Source organism: Rhinopithecus bieti, unplaced genomic scaffold (assembly GCF_001698545.2).
Source record: "Rhinopithecus bieti isolate Rb0 unplaced genomic scaffold, ASM169854v2 scaffold_5948, whole genome shotgun sequence".
NCBI lineage: Eukaryota > Metazoa > Chordata > Mammalia > Primates > Cercopithecidae > Rhinopithecus > Rhinopithecus bieti.
In genome coordinates, this window is record NW_016805422.1 from 2,776,356 (window position 1) to 2,794,488 (window position 18,133).

General features: G+C 36.9%; 1 protein-coding gene across 2 annotated transcripts in view; it reads right to left on the minus strand.

The window, feature by feature from the left end:
- Nucleotides 1-1,161: 1,161 nt before the first annotated feature.
- The window catches only part of UBQLN1 (ubiquilin 1), a 51,807-nt gene continuing 34,835 nt past the window's right edge, over nucleotides 1,162-18,133 (minus strand). The window contains exons 7-11 of one of the 2 annotated variants that reach the window (XM_017872374.1): nucleotides 10,377-10,519; nucleotides 7,551-7,634; nucleotides 6,244-6,359; nucleotides 5,088-5,256; nucleotides 1,162-3,142 (exon numbers count right to left, since the gene is read on the minus strand). In XM_017872374.1, the coding sequence (XP_017727863.1) occupies nucleotides 2,990-3,142; nucleotides 5,088-5,256; nucleotides 6,244-6,359; nucleotides 7,551-7,634; nucleotides 10,377-10,519 (665 nt within the window). In that variant the 3' untranslated portion in view covers nucleotides 1,162-2,989. The remainder of the gene's footprint in view (nucleotides 3,143-5,087; nucleotides 5,257-6,243; nucleotides 6,360-7,550; nucleotides 7,635-10,376; nucleotides 10,520-18,133) is intronic. The other variant, XM_017872375.1, reaches the window with a different exon arrangement.

The following is an 18,133-nucleotide window of genomic DNA, read 5'->3' on the forward strand; positions in this document are numbered from 1 at the left end:
GCTAAGTATGAACAGTTAAGAGTTAACCAAACACTGGATCAGCAAAGTTTAGGACGCCTTCAGAACCGAGCCCAGAAAGAATGGTAGGCTTTATAGGAGCCAAAGCAGATAAATACCATGTGCAACACCAGAGAGAAGGGTAGATACACGAAGTACAGAAGTGTGTTCATTGCATATGGCATCACCTTAAAGAATAGTTAAGAGATGGTCTAGTGAGACTGGAAAAAGCTGATAAAACTTTAAATAGACTTCTTTAATGTAAGACTTCCTGTTGACTGTAGTATGTTTAATAGTAATCTCTAAGAGAAGAAGTACAATATAGAGTATTTCCCTGATTAATCACATAGCCTTTTTTTGTTAATCATGTGGATGTCATTGTCCACATGGCTTAGCTTCACTTTTGTCACTAGCATATTGTTATCCATCGTTGTATTTTGTGATATGCCTATTAAATTAACATAATAAGAATAAAAGACTCTTTTCATTATTATATTTAAACCAAGTCTGAAACTCAAGATTCTCACACACACAGAGGCCAGGTGTCATTCATCTGATTTTTCAGTATTTGCTACACTTTGTTTAGGATATCACAAATAGTATAATTGGGAAATAAAATCCTGAAATGACATCTTCACTACTCCATTCTTTATTCAATTTGTACTAAATATTATCACTCAATATGAGAACAATTTAAGCCTACAATATTTTAAACATCCTTTCAGTGCTGATAAGAATTTTAAGTATTTTGAACCCCTTAAGATGTAGATATTTATCTTTAGACTTAGACCTAAAGGTAAACATATTAAAAACAAAAACCATACCACTGCAGCAGCTTAAAGGTACTTTAGAGCTTCTCGCCCAGTCCAGTGCACCTATAAGCCTTACCACTACATGTATAATAAAGAAATCATGACGCCTCAATGTCACATAACTAGTCAAGTACCAAGATCAAAAGTGGAGCTCAAGTCACCTACCTTCCCAGTGTGCTATCTTTTTATCACACCACAAAAGACCATGTGACATTTTAATTGGAAAACCTGAAAAATAAAGAATGTAAAATGTGACAAAATCCGGGGTAAATCAACTCCAATAGCCTTTAAAACACATGGTTAGCAAAAGTTAAAGACATTTTTTTTCTTTCTACAAAAGAGGCAAGACAGATCAAGTGTAAAAGCTAGAGATTTATTGTTATTTTGTGATTAATAAATTGTCAAATTAGTTATGACACTATCCCACACTGAACCACATTCGCCAGTACAGAAGTTTTTAAACCAGACTGAGGCATAAAGCAGAAAGAGCAAAGACACATGAATACCCTTCTCAACAATCTCTACTCATGCCTCCACCGTAACCTTTGTACTTGTTTTCCTCCTGGGGAAAGTGTCAGAACAGTGCATGGACTGGTGGGTAACCTGGCCTCTTAACCTTTTTTAATAGCAAGCAACATACAGAAGTAATGGAATCAACTTGTATTTCCCTTGATTTTATTGGTCTGAATTCATTTTAGGTTACTTTAACATTTTAATTTCCTGTAACTGTACATGAGAGAATATAATCACCTAAGAGAATACTGAACCAGAGTCAGCCAAATGTATTACTGACCCTAAACTATGTTTTAATTGGTCCTAAAGGAATGTACCATCCCAACAGTTTGAGAGTTAGGCAAACAGAATTCTTTGGGGAGGGAAGAAAAAGGCTATAAAACAGCCAAATGTACTCAACATCATTAAAACGGCTCTTTGTTTTTCACCCCTGAATGATACTTCTTTACTATACTATATGCACAGAAATCCTAACAGAATCTTGGTTGCCAGTATTATTTAAGCTGGCCCCATCCAGGATAGATTCCACTGCCCCCCCCCACCCCGTCCCCCTTTCTCTGAGGCTCTGAAAAGCACAATATTTAACTATTTCTTAACAGAACTACCAAAACACTCCAGAAACAATTGGCTCACAACTCATTTTAAATTCGTGTATTGCCTGTGCATGAGAAAACAGATAAACCCAAAAGAGAGTTCTATTTTTATATGGCGATTAAAAATAACTGAAACATCTAGACACTTTTTCAGTGAAAGCAACATTTCAATTACAAATTTTAATGCCTGTTAAACTACCTATGGGAGAAGCTGAAAAGTCCTAGGCAAATGCACTTTGGGGTATACTACAGTGTTCCTTCAGTCTGCACAAAGATTAAGGTAATTTACAGTCAATCTGTGAATGAATGTTGAGACAATGTTACATTATGTGTCTGTACAATTAATTGTCCTTAAAGAGATAACCAGAATCAGTTTTTCTACTATATTTTCAACAAACCTGACTAACCGGCACTTTTGCTGGAAGATGTTTGTCAAAGATGCTGTAAGATTCTATACAATTAGGAAATACTCAGCTTTAAGAGTATTTTCTTATCTTCACTTTTTTGGTTACAGGTGTTTTGCTCAGATAGCCTATTGCAGTATGTTTCTAGAAATGCAGTCCCAAATGTGCATACTCTATATGTATACAAACAAAGCAAAATTATCAGTAGTATAAATCTTACAGCATTTTGTTTGCAAAAATGCATGCCAAAGTCACAATAAGCAATATTGTACCACAAATTAGAGTGCAAATGATTTGCTTCTTTTTAATGCTTTTATTCTACATAAATTACTACCATAGGCTAATGTTTAAAAAGCAAATAAATTGGACAGATGCAGGACAAAATCTGGTCACCCAACTATAAAAGGTGATGTTTTTAAAAAATTACAATAAATGCAGAAGTGATGCATGCAGTAGCCTTAAATGAAAAGCACTGATTCCCACTGTTCCAGAAAAGAAAAATACAGAAAAACCCACACATCTTACTGTACTCCACCTTAAAATGCATCATATTGGGTTTGTTTATAACAGCACAGAATTCCAAGAGTCAAAATGAAATAAAGCGGGTATTTTAAAGTTTAAGAGCCGTTATCAAAAATAAATTACATTTTTTCAAGATACAGAAATGCTGCTATGATGGCTGGGAGCCCAGTAACCTTTCAATAGCTGCATTGATATCACCTCCTGTTGCTATTAGAGCTTGCAAGTTTGCTTCACGGTTCAAAAATCCCATTGCACTGAGTTGTTCCAGTTGTTGCTGAAATCTGACTTCTGGATTCTGTAGCTATTAAAGAAAAAAAAATTAATCCAACTCTAAAGGAAGCCAGTCCATGCCACACCTGACTGACTTTTAAAATTTTTTAATTGCTTTTTTATAACATATGCTGATCTACTGAGCTTCAAAAACACTGCCCACCTCTTGAAACACATCCAACATATTTAAAAGTCCATTAGCACTTTATTTTAAATAGTCTAGTTTATACCTAAATAATCACGTCAAATAGATCACGACTCTACTTTGGTGGGGGAGGGGGGGAAGCTTAATAAACATCAACCATTATTTTAGAGGATCACGTACGTGCAGAAAAATTTGAACACATATATATACACAAATAGTTCAGAATTAGATGATTTGTGTAGCTACTGACCAATTGAGTAACTTATAAAAGCCGGTATCCTCATGTATGAAATTCTAAAGTTTCAATGATTCTTTGAATGAATGTGAGTTTAACTTGCACACTGGACAGTCAACTCTTAGAAAACAGCTTCAGTTTCAGGCTCAAAATTATACTCTTAATTCTGACAACTCAGCAGCATCAAATCTTTTCTTCAGAAACGAAGTTAAAAAAATAAAAAAAAAAACACATAAATCACATAAATGACCAATCAATCCTAGGCCTACTTGGTAATTCAGAGGTAAGTTAACTTATGTAACAATTAATTCTAATACTCCAAATCCTTCTTTCTTATTTATTCCATGAATACTTACTGAGTATCTACCATGAGCCAGAAACTATACTACACTAGCTTATCGGGAATATAGATATGTATAAGACAGAACACTACTCTGTTTATTGTATTTAGTAAGGCTTGAAAACAGCAGGCCGGGCACAGTGGCTCACGCCTGTAATCCCAGCACTCTGGGAGGCGGCTAAGGCGGGTGGGATAGCTTGAGCTCAGGGGTTTGAGACCAACCTGGGCAACATGGCGAAACCCCATCTCTACAAAAAATACAAAAATTAGCCAGGTGTGGTGGTCTGCGCCTGTAGTCCCAGCTACTCCGGAGGCTACGGTGCGAGGATTGCTGGAGGCCAGGAGGTGCAGGATGTAGTGAGCCGTGATGGCACCCAGCCTGGGCTGTCTGTCACAAGGGAAAGGGAAAGGGAAAGAAAAAAGGAAAAACGAAAGGCAAAGAGGGGAAAGGGGGGGAAAAGGGAGAAAGGGGAAAGGGGAAGAGGAAAGAGAAAAGGGAAAGGGGAGGAGGAAAGAGAAAAGGGAAAGGAGAAGAGGAAAGAAGAAAGGTAAAGGCGAAAGTGGAAAGGGAAAGAAAAGTAAAAAGAAAAGAAACCCAGAAAAGAAAACAGAAAGCACCTAACAGACCTTGAGACATTAAGAAGTTTGGGGACAACCTAATAAAATAGGCTTGAACTGGCGATCATCTTTATATAATGGCACATTATTAGTAAAGCCAATGTATGTTTGTAGATGCAAGCACATGATTGGGGGTCCATATTCTTTAGCCATATTTACGACATATATATATATATGTAACAAGCTACCGCAGGAGATGGTGTAATGGGTAGAGTAAGGTAGTTAGGACTTTTTTCCAGTCAAAAGACAGACTAGAATACAGTTGTCCTGGAAGTACTTGAGATAATCAAGTTTCCATTCCTCCCTAAGAACTTTTTTAAAGCAAAACCTATTTCAAATTATTTTCAAATAGGAACTAAAAGAAAAAAACGCATTTTAAAAGGCAATTTCTAAAAAGTAAGACTTTAGGTTGTAGCACATCTTCTCTACAACCATTAACAATGTTTCCTTTAGTGTCTCAGACAGCACCAAAGTCAACAACTTTTGTAATGCCTGTTTTCTTATTCAATATCCTTAAGACTGCATTTTTCATTAACCTAAACACCTAAGAACTACTGCTTTCCTTTTTCCTTCTTTTTGGAAATTTCTAAATTTCCAACATTAAGGAATACAAAACTTGAATGGAAAAGAACTGATACCTGAGGATTTACCCCAGCAAGAGCCTGTAGCATCTGTTGAATAAACTGCTGATGCCCAGGTTCAGTGGTTCCTGCTGTGGGGCTTGTGTTTTCACTAGGTGTGGCGTTAGATCCATTGGTTCCTGAAGAGCCTCCAGTGCTTCCTAATGCCCCCAAGCCAGGAGTAAACCTAGAGAAAGCACAAACAGGAAATATCCTAAGGTCCTGCAAAACCAGAGGCCAGTCCGTAAATCGGTTACATTTTAATATAATTAAGCTAAGCTATTTTCTTAAAATAAGCCCTTTTGGCCTGGTGCAGTGGCTCATTTTGGGAGACTGATGATCCCAGCAGCCCAGGAATTTGACATCAGCCTAGCCAACATTGTGAGACTTCATCTCTACAAAAAATAAAAACAAAATTAGCTGGGTGTGGTGGTGCACACCTGTAGTATCAGTTACTTGGCAGGCTGAGGTAGGAGGATTGCTTGAGCCCAGGAGGTAGAGACTGAAGTAAGCCGAAATTGCACCACTGCACTCCAATCTGGTCGACAGAGTGAGACTCTATCTCTAAAAAGAATTTAAAAAATAATAATAATTTTTACCTTTGAAAACCCTGACTTAAAAACAATCATGGCCAGGCACTGTGTCCCAGCTACTGGGGAGAATGAGGTGGGAGGACCACCTGAGCCTAGAAGTTCAAGTTCAGCCAGGGTAAAACAGCAAAAATCCATCTCCTAAATATAAAAAAAAAAAGCAGGGGGAGGAGATGGGGACCAGGTGCCGTGGCTCATGCCTCTGATCCCACTTTGGCAGGCCGAATTGCTTAAGCCCAGAAGTTTGAGACCAGCCTGGGCAACATGACAAAATCCCATCTCTAAAAACAACAAAAATGCATACATACAGACAGACATATATAAATAAATAAATTAGCTGGGTGTGGTGGTGCACACCTGTAGTCCCAGCTACTCGGGAGGCTGAGGTGAGAGAATCCCTTGAGCCTGAGAGGTAGAGGCTGTAGTGAGCCATGATTGCACCACCACACTCACAGCCTAGGCGACAGGGCAAGACCCTGTCTCCCCACAACCAAAAAAAAAAAAAGGCAGAACATTACTAAATCTGAAATTCTCAGAGAAAGTAACCATTATGCACTTTCATCATCTTCCCCAAATAAACCTACCCTGGGATGAGGCCCGGGGCTTCCGTTGCTAATGTCTGTAAACCCTGTTGAATCTGTAACAAGGCCTGCATTGCTCTAGGGTTTGACATTGCTGATAGGGTATCAGGATTCTGCATCTAAGGAAGAAAGAAACTAGTGGTTACAAAAGAATTAAAATCAGTGAAGGTAAATTTTTAAATCTTTGTTATGCTTCTGGAGAAAATCTAAAACCTTACTCCTGGACACTGGTAATCCATAATTTCTTTCCCAAAATAAACACAAGTGTCTCCTCTTTGACAGCAAACCTAGTGTGCAAATCATTACTTGACCTCCTCCTAAGTCCATCATGAAAGCCATTTTCATAATGGAAGAAAATCAGGAGCTACTTTGGAAGCCACAACTATTCCCCTTCTCCAACAGAAGATAAAATATTATTTCTAAGAGACAACCTCCAAATGCACAATTTACGACATGGTAATATGGTAAAAGCCACATATTCCACCTAACCAAGTGTTACCTGTTACTGATACAACAATTTTTACCAGTAAGGTACACTCTAAAACAATAGTTGCAAATTTGACGTTAATACATGTACGCTGAGTTTAGCTTTACTACTTCCAAATATACACCACGTGACTAACCAAAGATAGGCTTACATCATTACAATAGATCAAGGACACCAACCTTGGAAAATGGTTTACAGGCCTGAGAGTCATCTGCATAATATATGAAGCCCTAGAACTACCAGTTTCAAAACACCAAGACTAACTTCTCTTTTGTCGTTTTAAATAATAAAATACCATGGCAATCTCAAGTACTTGTTTATAATATAACCTTCCTTATATGACAACACTGACCATTTAAATCTTACTAATCCCGAGTTTGAGGAAATGAGATCTACCCGTTGAAAAAAAAAAATTCGATTAATTTGGAAGAAAAAATCCTGTAAAACAGAATAGGGTAGCTCTTTCCTGTTACTCAAAATTAGTTAAACCATAAAGCGTAACATGACACAAGGAAGCACTTCAAAGTTAGTACAGTGAAAGGAAATGGTTTATGGTATTAACAAAGCATTCAAAATCGTAGGTCCTAAAAAGCAAAAACAAAATGGTTCTTTCCTCAGAATTTCTGTTTAAGAAACATAAGCAAAAGGTCAGCAATGAAATGGGACTCAGTTAAGATCAAGCTGAATTCTCTACGAATTGACAGCATTATTGGTCTCTATTCTATGTTTTGCTATCAGCCAGAGAAGAGCAAGGAAAATGTTTATCATCAAATTTTTTCAAGCAAATCATTACCCAAGACAGCTAACATCTTGTCTTACTCACTTGTTGGAGGAAAGTTGGGAGCTGTTGTCTCATTTGTTCTTGAAGCTGAGGATTTCCAGCAAATAGGGGATTATTCAGCATCATCTATGGGGCAAGTGTTCAAACAATTTTAACTGGAAATATCTGAAACAAGTAATGTACCTTGTTTTATTCTACCTTCCCCCAAGTGCCTAAACTGGCACTTAAAAGAGAGGAAGGTAGAACATAAATAAAAAAGGAAAAGGGAAGATACTGTCCACAAGAGGGATCTCCAGAAGAACAAAAACAAAAACGAGGCATCTTCTCTCTCAATGAGAATGGTGGTTATGATAATGACATGCAATATCCTAAAAAATAAAAGGAATCATTTTCTTAAGCTTTTCCTTGAACAAAGGTGAACATTTGCCATTGAAAGAAAAATGGGAGTAACTGGCATTCATGAAGATGTATTTTCTACTACACTGACAGAATAAACATAAACATCAATACATGAAACTATGTAACATGGCTTGCTTAGAAACCTCGACACACAAGTGGCAGGCACAGAGAAAATCCAGATCTGAAAAGGACCACTACATCTACCTGCCTACTACAAAACAGCTAATATTAGGTCCAAAAAAATAACACCGCAAAACAGCAACCAACTTGCCAGAGAAATGGAGCTGCTAGGTGAAAATCAGCCAGGCCTAGCACCAACAGTCCTCTGGGGAAAGTATTTAAATGATTTAAGACCTAAAAGATGTAAATCCATTTGAGAACACCAAGATTAGCATCTGGATTTCACCTCACTACCACCAGAGATGAGAAAAGTGGCATCTCCTAACCTTCAAATAAACGTTTAAGAATTTAAAAATCAGGATCAATATTAGTATGTCATATACTTGAAAATAAGATTAAAATACACAATCAGCATAACCAGAAACTAATAAATTCTTGTAGCTTCAAAAGATACATTTTATATCATTTTCTCCAGATGGAGTAAAAAAGTCAACTAACAAGGATTTACTGACAGCCTATTTACCTATCCAAAGTCTGGGGAGGAAATGATCCTCGCCCTCAAGTAGTTAACCGTATTTAAGAGCAATGTAAATGCTGGTAGAGTAAATTCACCCCAATTGTTGCAAAGTGATCTTTTAGTTAATTTCAATACCATAACCAAAGCAGATGTCAGACAACCTTTCAGGAATATACAGTATTCATTTCAAAGTGACCAATAAGTTCACAGTAAGTAAACTAATACCGGCTTAAGGCGAACAAACCTGCTTTTTTACTGGTTCCAGTCAAATACTTCTTTATTATGAACATATTAACGAGGTTACCACACATATCTTTTGGAATTTACTTCATTTAATATTAAAAAAGCACGTCATCTTAAATGTATTTATTCGCAGATAATCATCTCATTTGATTAGGATATTTCTTATAACTTACCTGAGTATAAGATTTTATACTCAAGACTCTTTTAAATATTTAAAATCAAAAGAATAGAAAAAAACACAATTTTAATCTGCTGATAACAAGCACTGTAATGGGTTTCTAAATTATCTGTAATAAAAGACCTGCCAATCTAGTATTAGCAACATTGTGCTTTAGAGTAAAAAACTAGTATGTGAGTGCTCAAGTCACTTTACTAATGTAAGATTACTACAAATTGCTAGGCATGTGCTTGTTAAAGTCAAATTTTGAAAGCAAGATGCACATTCAGTATGAGCCATATATACACTTAAAATGGCTTATTATGGTAAATTGAGGCATTTAATACTAACAACTCAGTCTGATAAGTTTCATATGAATAAATCAATCTTCCATAAAATGTACCTCCAATATACAGAATCACCGACACAAAAATTCTTCTTAAAATTCGTTATTTCCAATTTCACAAATTTGGTGAGGGCATAAGTTATTACTGAGAATTATACGTCAAAGATACTTGAATCAATATAGTTCCAGAATTTAGAAAATAAAAACCATTCATTTGACTTAAAGCTTTTAAAATGTAAGGGATGGGATTAACTATAAAGTCTTCCAAATTCCTGACACACTACAGAAGCCATTTTTAACAAACAGCAAACATAAACTACAGATGATCAAGGTTTATTTCACATTCTCCGTGGTTTTTCAAGCCCTATGGTAAGGAACCTAGACAGTACCTAGAGAACCTGAGGGGGAAGGAGTTATCAGATGCGATTATCTCAAAATCTCTAAGGATGGGGCCCAAGCGTCAGTACTGTCTATAAAGCTTCCCAAGTGACCTTGAATGTTCAGCCAGCATTGAGATCCCCTAATTTTCTTAGCTGTGGTCTCTTTAGAAACAAATTAGAAAAAGAAATACATTAATAAGGGACCAGTATACGATCTTCAGCAGGGAAATCAATAGTTGAAAGAATGAGAACATTGTTCTGACAAATCCCCGTCTTTAATAAATGACTTCATGCTATTTTACAACTGCCATTTTGAGTGTGACTGTTATAATCTGAGTGAGCTACTAAATAAAAGTATTTCAAACGTATTAACATTGCTCTTAATTGCTTTCAAGATTTACAATTCATTAAGTAGTTTATCTTCAAAAGAGTGGGCATTCCAGAACTTTGTACTTGTCTCCTAACTCAGCATATGTAGAAACAAAGGAAACCTGCACTTCTTTCTAGTCAATGAATGGCAGAGATAAAGATGTTTTGTATTAATTTACAACAAAGAAATATATGGTCTAAAAAACTGGAGACACAGTTTACTTTTCTAGTGTGTTAAGATATCATACACAACACAAATGTGCCAAAATCACAATTACTAGATTAGGTTATTTTAATGCACACGGCACAGTCCTTTTCAATACAATTACAAACTCACCTGTGCAGCAAGGTCAGGATTCTGGCTTAGTGACTGCATCATGCTTCTCATGTAGGGGGCAGACAACATGTTTTGCATAAGTTGTGGGTTTTCTGTTATTTGTTGCAACAAGCTCTGCATTCCTGGTGTGTTGAACATACTAGCTGAAAGTTTGTTTTAAAAAAAGACGTATTAAGGAAAAATACACAAAAGTTAAAGCTTGAATTTTACCAGGTACACATGATTATACATATTATGTATCAATTGAACTATGAAAGAACTTTAAAACTAAAAGATCTCTAAAAGTACATGCCCAATATATACCAGGAAAAGAAGACTTACGAGTTTAAACATTCTGGTTGTATTTACAGTAAAATCTTGTCTAATGGAGGGCTTCTGAAGTCAACGTAAGGCAAAAATTAGATTTGGTCAAAATTACTGCTGAAAAATTCCATAAAGTGAAAAGACTGAGCCAACTTTTCCTCCAGGACTGCAAAGGATTAATTAGAATCTTATTTGGCACTCAATATCGCTCACCCTTATGAAAGAAGGAAGCCTTCACGTCCAAGGGAACAAAAGATTTATGCCTCCACCCACTTTCACTGTGTACTGCCACTCACTAAGTAAAATAGTAGGCACATTTAACATTTGAAACCACAGGTAACAATGACTCCAAGCAGTATCAGGAGCCTGATTACCTGGGTTCAAATCTAACCTAACCCATGTGATCTTGGGCAAGTTATTTAGTGTCCTCATGTTTAGCATTTCCCATGTGTAAAATGGAGAAAGCAGTATCTACTTCATAGGGTGGTTGTAAGAAATTAATGTATAAAGCAATTGTTACGATTATTGTTTTTCCTTTAATTGCCAAGGGCTACAGCTGAATTTATGTGACACATTCCGTATCTGATGACAACTGTATATTCAGGCAAATTTTCTTTGAGAACTAAGTTAATTTGCTTGACTTACACCTAGATTTTCAACTGCCAACTAGATACACTCAAACTCAAATATATTCTCAAACTTACTATGCCAAGTCAACTCATCAGGTTTTTCATCTCTCTTCTGCTATTCCATCCAGTGTAGTTATATCAGGCTTAAGACATCTAACTCCTCTTGTGTATCTTTCTAGTTTATTATAATTCTACTGGTTTTCATAGTTTTTGTTTTTCCTATTTTCTCATGTTGTAAATTTTAACTTAGGTTTTTTCACATCCTAGAGTCCAACCTTGGAGATACTGTGGGTTTGGTTCCAGAGTGCTGTGCAATAAAGCAAGTCACACACATTGTTTGGTTTCCCAGCCCAAACACAAGTTGTTTGCATGACACTGTAGTCTATTAAGTATGCCACAGCCTTCAGTCTAAAAAACACTCTGCACATAAATTTAGAAATATTTTATTGCCAAAAGTTGCTAACAATGAGTCAGCTGGTGGCCGTTAAAGGTTGAGGTGGCTGTGGTAACTTCTTAAAATAAGACAACAATGAAGTCTGCCACATCAGGAAAACTTTGTTGCACTCTATGCTGTTTGATAGCATTTACCACAGAACTTTCAAAATTGGAGCCAATCCTCTAAAACCCTGTCACTGCTTTATCAACTAAGTTTATAAAACATTCTGAATTTTTTGTTGTCATTTCAACAATGTTCACAGCATCTTCACTTGAGAGTAGACTCTATCTCAAGAAACCGCTCTTTGCTCATCTACAAAAAGCAACTCATCTGTTCAAGTTTTTTCATGACATTGTAGCAACGCAGTCAGTGTTCAGGCTCCACCTCTTTTCTTCATTTTGAACTGAGATGGAGTCTCGCTTTTGTCACCCAGGCTGGAGTGAGGGGAGTGGCACGAACTCAGCTCACTGCTGCCTCCAATTCCTAGGTTCAAGGGATCCTCCTGCCCAAACCTTCCAAAGTGCCGGGATTACAGGTATAAACCAACACACCTGGCAGGCTCCACTTTGCATTCTAGTTCTCTTGCTATTTCCACTACTTCTACAGTCCCCTCCTCCACTGAAGTCTTGAACTCCTCAAAGGCATCCATGAGGGATAAACTTCTTCCAAACTCCTATTCATGTTGATATTTTGACATCTTCTCCATGAATCAGGAATGTTCTTAATGACACTGAGAATGGTGAATCCTTTCCAGAAGGTTTTCAATTTACTTTGCCCAAATCCATTAAAGGACTCATTATCTAAGGCAGCTATAGTCTTATGAAATGTATTTCTTAAATAGGACTTGAAATTGCTCCTTGATCCATGAGTTGTATGCAGAATGAATGCTGTGTTAGTTAGCAGGCATAAAAACAACATTAATCTTCTTGTACATCTCCATCAAAGCTCTTAAGTGACTACATGCACTGTCAATGAGCAGTAATATTTTGAAAGGAATCTTTTCCTTAGCAATGTCTCACCAGTAGACTTAAAATATTAAGTAAACCATGCTGTAAACAGATGTGCTGTCATCCAGGCTTTTTTTTACCCCTATTTGTAGAGCACAGGTAGAATAGATCCAGCATAGTTTTCAAGGCCCTAGGATTATTGGAATAATAAATGAGCACTGGCTTCAACTTAGTCACCAGACACATTAGCCCCTAACAGAGTCAGCCTTTCCTTTGAAGCACTGAAGCTAAGAATTGACTTCTCTCTAGAAATGAAAATTCTAGATGATTTCTTCTTCCAATAGAAGGCTGATTTTCACCTACATTAAAAACTGGTTGTTTCATGTAGCCACATTCCTCAATGATCTTAGCTAGATCTTCTGGATAACTTGCGGCAGCTTCTACAACAGCACCCGCTGCCTCACCTTGTACTTTTATGTTACGGAGATGGCTTCTTTCCTTAAACCTAAGCTAGTCAACTTCAGCTAGTTTCCAACTTTTCTTCTGAAGATTCCTTACCTCTCAGCCTTCACAGAATTAAAGAGAGTTAAGGCCTTGCTCTGGATTAGACTTTGGCTTAAGGGAATGGTGTGGCTGGTTTGATCGTCTATCCAGATCACTACAATTTTCTCCACATCAGCAATAAAGTTGTTTCACTTTTTTGTCATTGATGTCTTCACTGGAGTAGCACTTATAATTTTCTTCAAGAACTTTTCCTTCGCATTCACAACTTGGCGGTTTGGTACAAGAGGCCTAGCTTTTGGCCTATCTTAGCTTCTGATATGCCTCCCTCATTAAACTTAAGATTATTTCTAGCTTTTGATTTAAAGTAAGAGATGCAGGACTCTTTTTTTCTACTTGAATACTTAGAGGCCACTGTAGAGTTATTAACTGACCCAATTTCAATGTTGTGTCTCAGAGAATAGGGAGACCCAAGTTGAGAAAGAGAGAAGTGGAACAGCCAGTCAGCTGAACAGTCAGAACACACACATTTACTGATTAAGTTCGCCAGGTACAAGGTGGTGCCTGGTACCCCAAAACAATTACTAAAGTAACATCAAAGATCACTGATTACAGAATCACCGTAACAGAATAATAATGAAAAAGCCTGAAATATTGTGAGAATTATCAAAATGTGACACAGAGACATGAAGTGGGCACATGCTGTTGGAAAAATGGTACCAACAGACTTGCTCAATGCAGGCTCACTGCAAACCTTCAAACTGTGAAAATCACACTATCTGTGAAGCACAACAAAATGAGGTGTGTCTGTATTCTAAGACAGGCTGGCAAACTACAGCCTGCAGGACAAATCTGGCCTACAACATGTTTCTGCTCAGCCAATGAGTTAAAAATTGCTTTTATGTTTCAAGGCCAGGCGTGGTGGTTCATACCTGTAATTCCAGCACTTTGGGAGGCTGAGGCTGGTGGATCATTTGAGGTCAGGAGTTCAAGACCAGCCTGGCCAACATGGCGAAACCCCGTCTCTACTAAAGATACAAAAATTAGCTAGGTGGGGTGGTGCACACCTGTAATTCCAGCTACTGGGGAGGCTGAGAAGGGAGAATCATTTGAACCCAAGAGAAGAAGGTTGCAGCGAGTCAAGATCATACCAATGCACTCCAGCCTGGGCGATAGACTCTGTCTCAAACAAAACAAACCAAAACAATTTTTGGCTGAGCACAACGGCTCACACCTGTAATCCCAGCACTTTGGGAGGCCGAGGCAGATAGATCACCCAAGGACGGGAGTTTGAGAACAGCCTGGCCAACATGGTGAAACACTGTCTCTACTAAGAAAAAAATACAAAAAAAATTAGCCAGGTGTGGTGGTGCCTGTAATCCCAGCTACTCTGGAGGCTGAGGCACGAGAATCGCTGGAACTTGGGAGGTGGAAGTTGCAGTGAGCCGAGACCATGCTACTGCACTCCAGCCTGGGTGACAGGTCGAGACTCGGTCTTTAAAAAAAAATTGCTTTATGTTTTATTTTAAATGGTTAAGGGGAAAACAAATCCAAGATAAACATTTTGTGAAATGTGAAAACTATCTGAAATTCAAATTTCAGTGTCCATGAATACCATTTTACTGGAACAGTCATTCTCACTTATTGTCTATGGGTGTTTTGCGCTTTTACAAACGCAGTGAGGACTTACAACAGACACTGTCTATGGTACTGTGTCACTCCTTCACACTGTTATTTGTTTTGTTTTGAGACAGGGTCTCACTTCATCTCCCAGGCTGGAGTGCAGTGACGCCATCACAGTTCACTGCAGCCTCAACCTCCCTAAGTGCAGGTAATCCTCCCACCTCAGCCTCCCAAGTAGCCATACTACAGCTGCACAACATGCCTGGCTACTTTTTGTCTTCTTTGTACAGATGAGGTTTCACCATGTTGGCTAGGGTGGTCTCAAACTTCTGGGTTCAAGCAATCCACCTACCTTAGGCTCCCAAAGTCCTGGGATAACAAGTGTGAGCCACCATGCCATACCTGGCCTCCTTCATACTGTTGTTCAGTATACTACCACAAAATACAGTGAATCAATTATACTCACGCAGCACAAAATCACTGCAGCATTAAAAAAAATAATAACCAGTATATACCAATCATGCCAGAACAAGAAAAAAGGAAGAAGGGGAGTTACAAATGTCAGGTTTCTAAGGCACAGTGGAATATATTTTATTAAATGAGATGGCAAAACTTGTATTTCTTATGCAATGACACTGAAAGAATACAACATATATAAACACTTTCGGCACAACCACTCATCACAATACTCCCCACTCACAGAAAAGCGATGGTCAGAAAAAATATAAACTTTAAAACGAAATACCTCATCATAGCCACTTTTTCACAAAAAAGAAAAATGAAAATAAGACTGCAACCAAAGTTAAGTTTCCAAGTGATTTGTTAGCCAAAGAAAGTCAAGTACTAGTGATGACTAACAGTTAATTAAATCTTGATTGCAGTAACCAAATGTGTCCAGAGAAAATAAACTCACTGATGTCTACTCGGCTCCCAGGAAGAACAGTTTTTCTCAGAGTTAAGGATATCAATATTCAATTTAAAAACAACGCAAATGATTCTGAGTGCTATTTCTAAGTTCCTGATGAGCTGACAGATGTTACTGATATTACTCAATTGTATGAGGAGTTAATGGCAAGTTTGAAGTGACCAAAAAAATTATCCTCTATAAATAATCTGAATGGAACAACCAGGGTAAGACTATTTTTTAAAAAGTTGAGAAACACGAATTTTATACAACTTGAAGTAGAATCTGCTACGTGCAGAATTAAAAGGAATTAGTTGGACATATTTTCAAAGCATATAAAAATGTAAGGTATTTAACCTTAAAGACTATAGTTATTCACTGTCTTATTCATCAGGAGCTACTCTGGAAAATATTTTGATCTATCTTGAACCAGGAGATCACATACTACTGAACCAGGAGTATCAATGAGGAGCATTGTTCACTCCTTTGAACTTAACCATAGTCAACTTCATTACTTTTATTATCAATAGCTCAATATTCTGACATGCCTAACCACACAAAAGGTTGATGGTGACTTAGCAGAGGTAAAGTTTCATTGCATTATTCTATCAGCTCACGCCAAAGATTAAAATTTTGGTAAATGAGAACCACCACCCTGTCAACCTACCAACAACCAAACATTGAATTACTATATGAATTCGTTTTTCTTAGACACTTCGTAATGCTTCTCCATGAATTCAACCTACAACTACAAAGCAAAACAGCATTCATGTGTGATCATACTAAAGCCATTTTGACAACTAAAATTGTTTGAATCACAACTAATGTCAAGGTGCTTTACAGACTTCCTATGTTGTCAAAAAAAAAAAAAATCAAGAGAAACAAGATCTCCATTCTCACAAATGTGCATATTTACTTTTGAGCTCATACTACCAGCAACATTTTTCAGAACTCAATGCAAAAGCAAAGGCAATTCACATTTCAAAATTCACTTAACTGTGCAATTGAGGAGCTACTATCTAACCTTCACTTTGAAGTGATTAATCTGAATGTAATGGCATGTTAAAAACAACATTATCTAATGGAATTCTATAAATGCCTTCCAAACTGATAAATACGCTATTAAAATCAAATGCTTTTGGAATGAGTATGTATTTTGAATAAAGTCAGTCAAGTCTCATTACATATCACTATTAACAGATGAACTTTGCAATTTTGGTAAACAGAACACTGAACCCCAATTAAGCAAAATGTTATTCCCCCAAAGAAGTCCCATTCTTCTTATCAGTAGATATAAGGAAAATATTGTAACTAAATATTACCAAATTTTTTATTTTGTCAATTAAAAAATTTGTAGAAATTTGTTTTTTCTCTTGATGTAATATTCTCCATTTTGCCTCTTGGCCAGCAATACCTAAAGTATTATCTGACCCTTCACATGAAAAATCTGTCAACTCCTGTTCTAACACTTCCTTACATTCTAGAGTAAGTGCTTACAGGACCAAAGAAGAGTCAAGAATTTCATCTTTACATGTATATGTGTGTATATATGTATGCATCAAATGTCACAGTTGAGTAAGAATCATAATACTGTACAAATATGATGACAATCTGATAGGCCACAGCACAGAAAGTTCATTCTTGCTATTTCTTGTTTTCCCTTGATGGAAGTATTAACATGAAATGTTAAAAGTATCAAACCATTAAATATCTGAGTAAAAGGTTGCAAAACTGATTTTTGGTTTTTGGTTTTTTAGACAAAAGTTATTACTGTAGACAATCATGGTAAAGGGAAAGAAAACAATAGCCTAACCAGTCAGGAAATATGATTAAATCTTTGCCTGCTCTATATCCTTTAAAGTAAGAACAATGCAACCCTCTCAAAAAATTGTTAGTAAGTATCAAGCAAGGATTAAGTAGAATATAGAACAGATTATTTTTTATTGATTTTAAAATGGTATTCAGATTTTACAAAAACTGTATTATATACATAAATCTCAAGATATCCACTGTATTCTATAAAAGAATATATATCAACTGTGATCATTAATTACTCTTCTCATTCTGATTCTTCTTTCAGGAATGAATTTTTAAAAATTCTTCATTCAGCACCTCATCTTTCCACTTTCTCTGCCAAAGTACAGGCAACTTTTAAAACATACCCAGTCTGTCTCATCTTAGGGAAGTGTTCCCATGCCTCATTTCTTCCTACTTATATGCCAAGCATTAGGACCAAAACTGTCACTATGGCTAATGATCTTGGACCTAATTCATGGACAAAACATCAGCATGTAGTATCTGAACAGCTGAAAGGAAGACATCTATTACTGAGTCCAGTCTACAGAAAAGTGACCAAAAGTAAATTTCTAACCTGTTCACACATAAGAATCTGCTTTACACAAACACAGATCTTA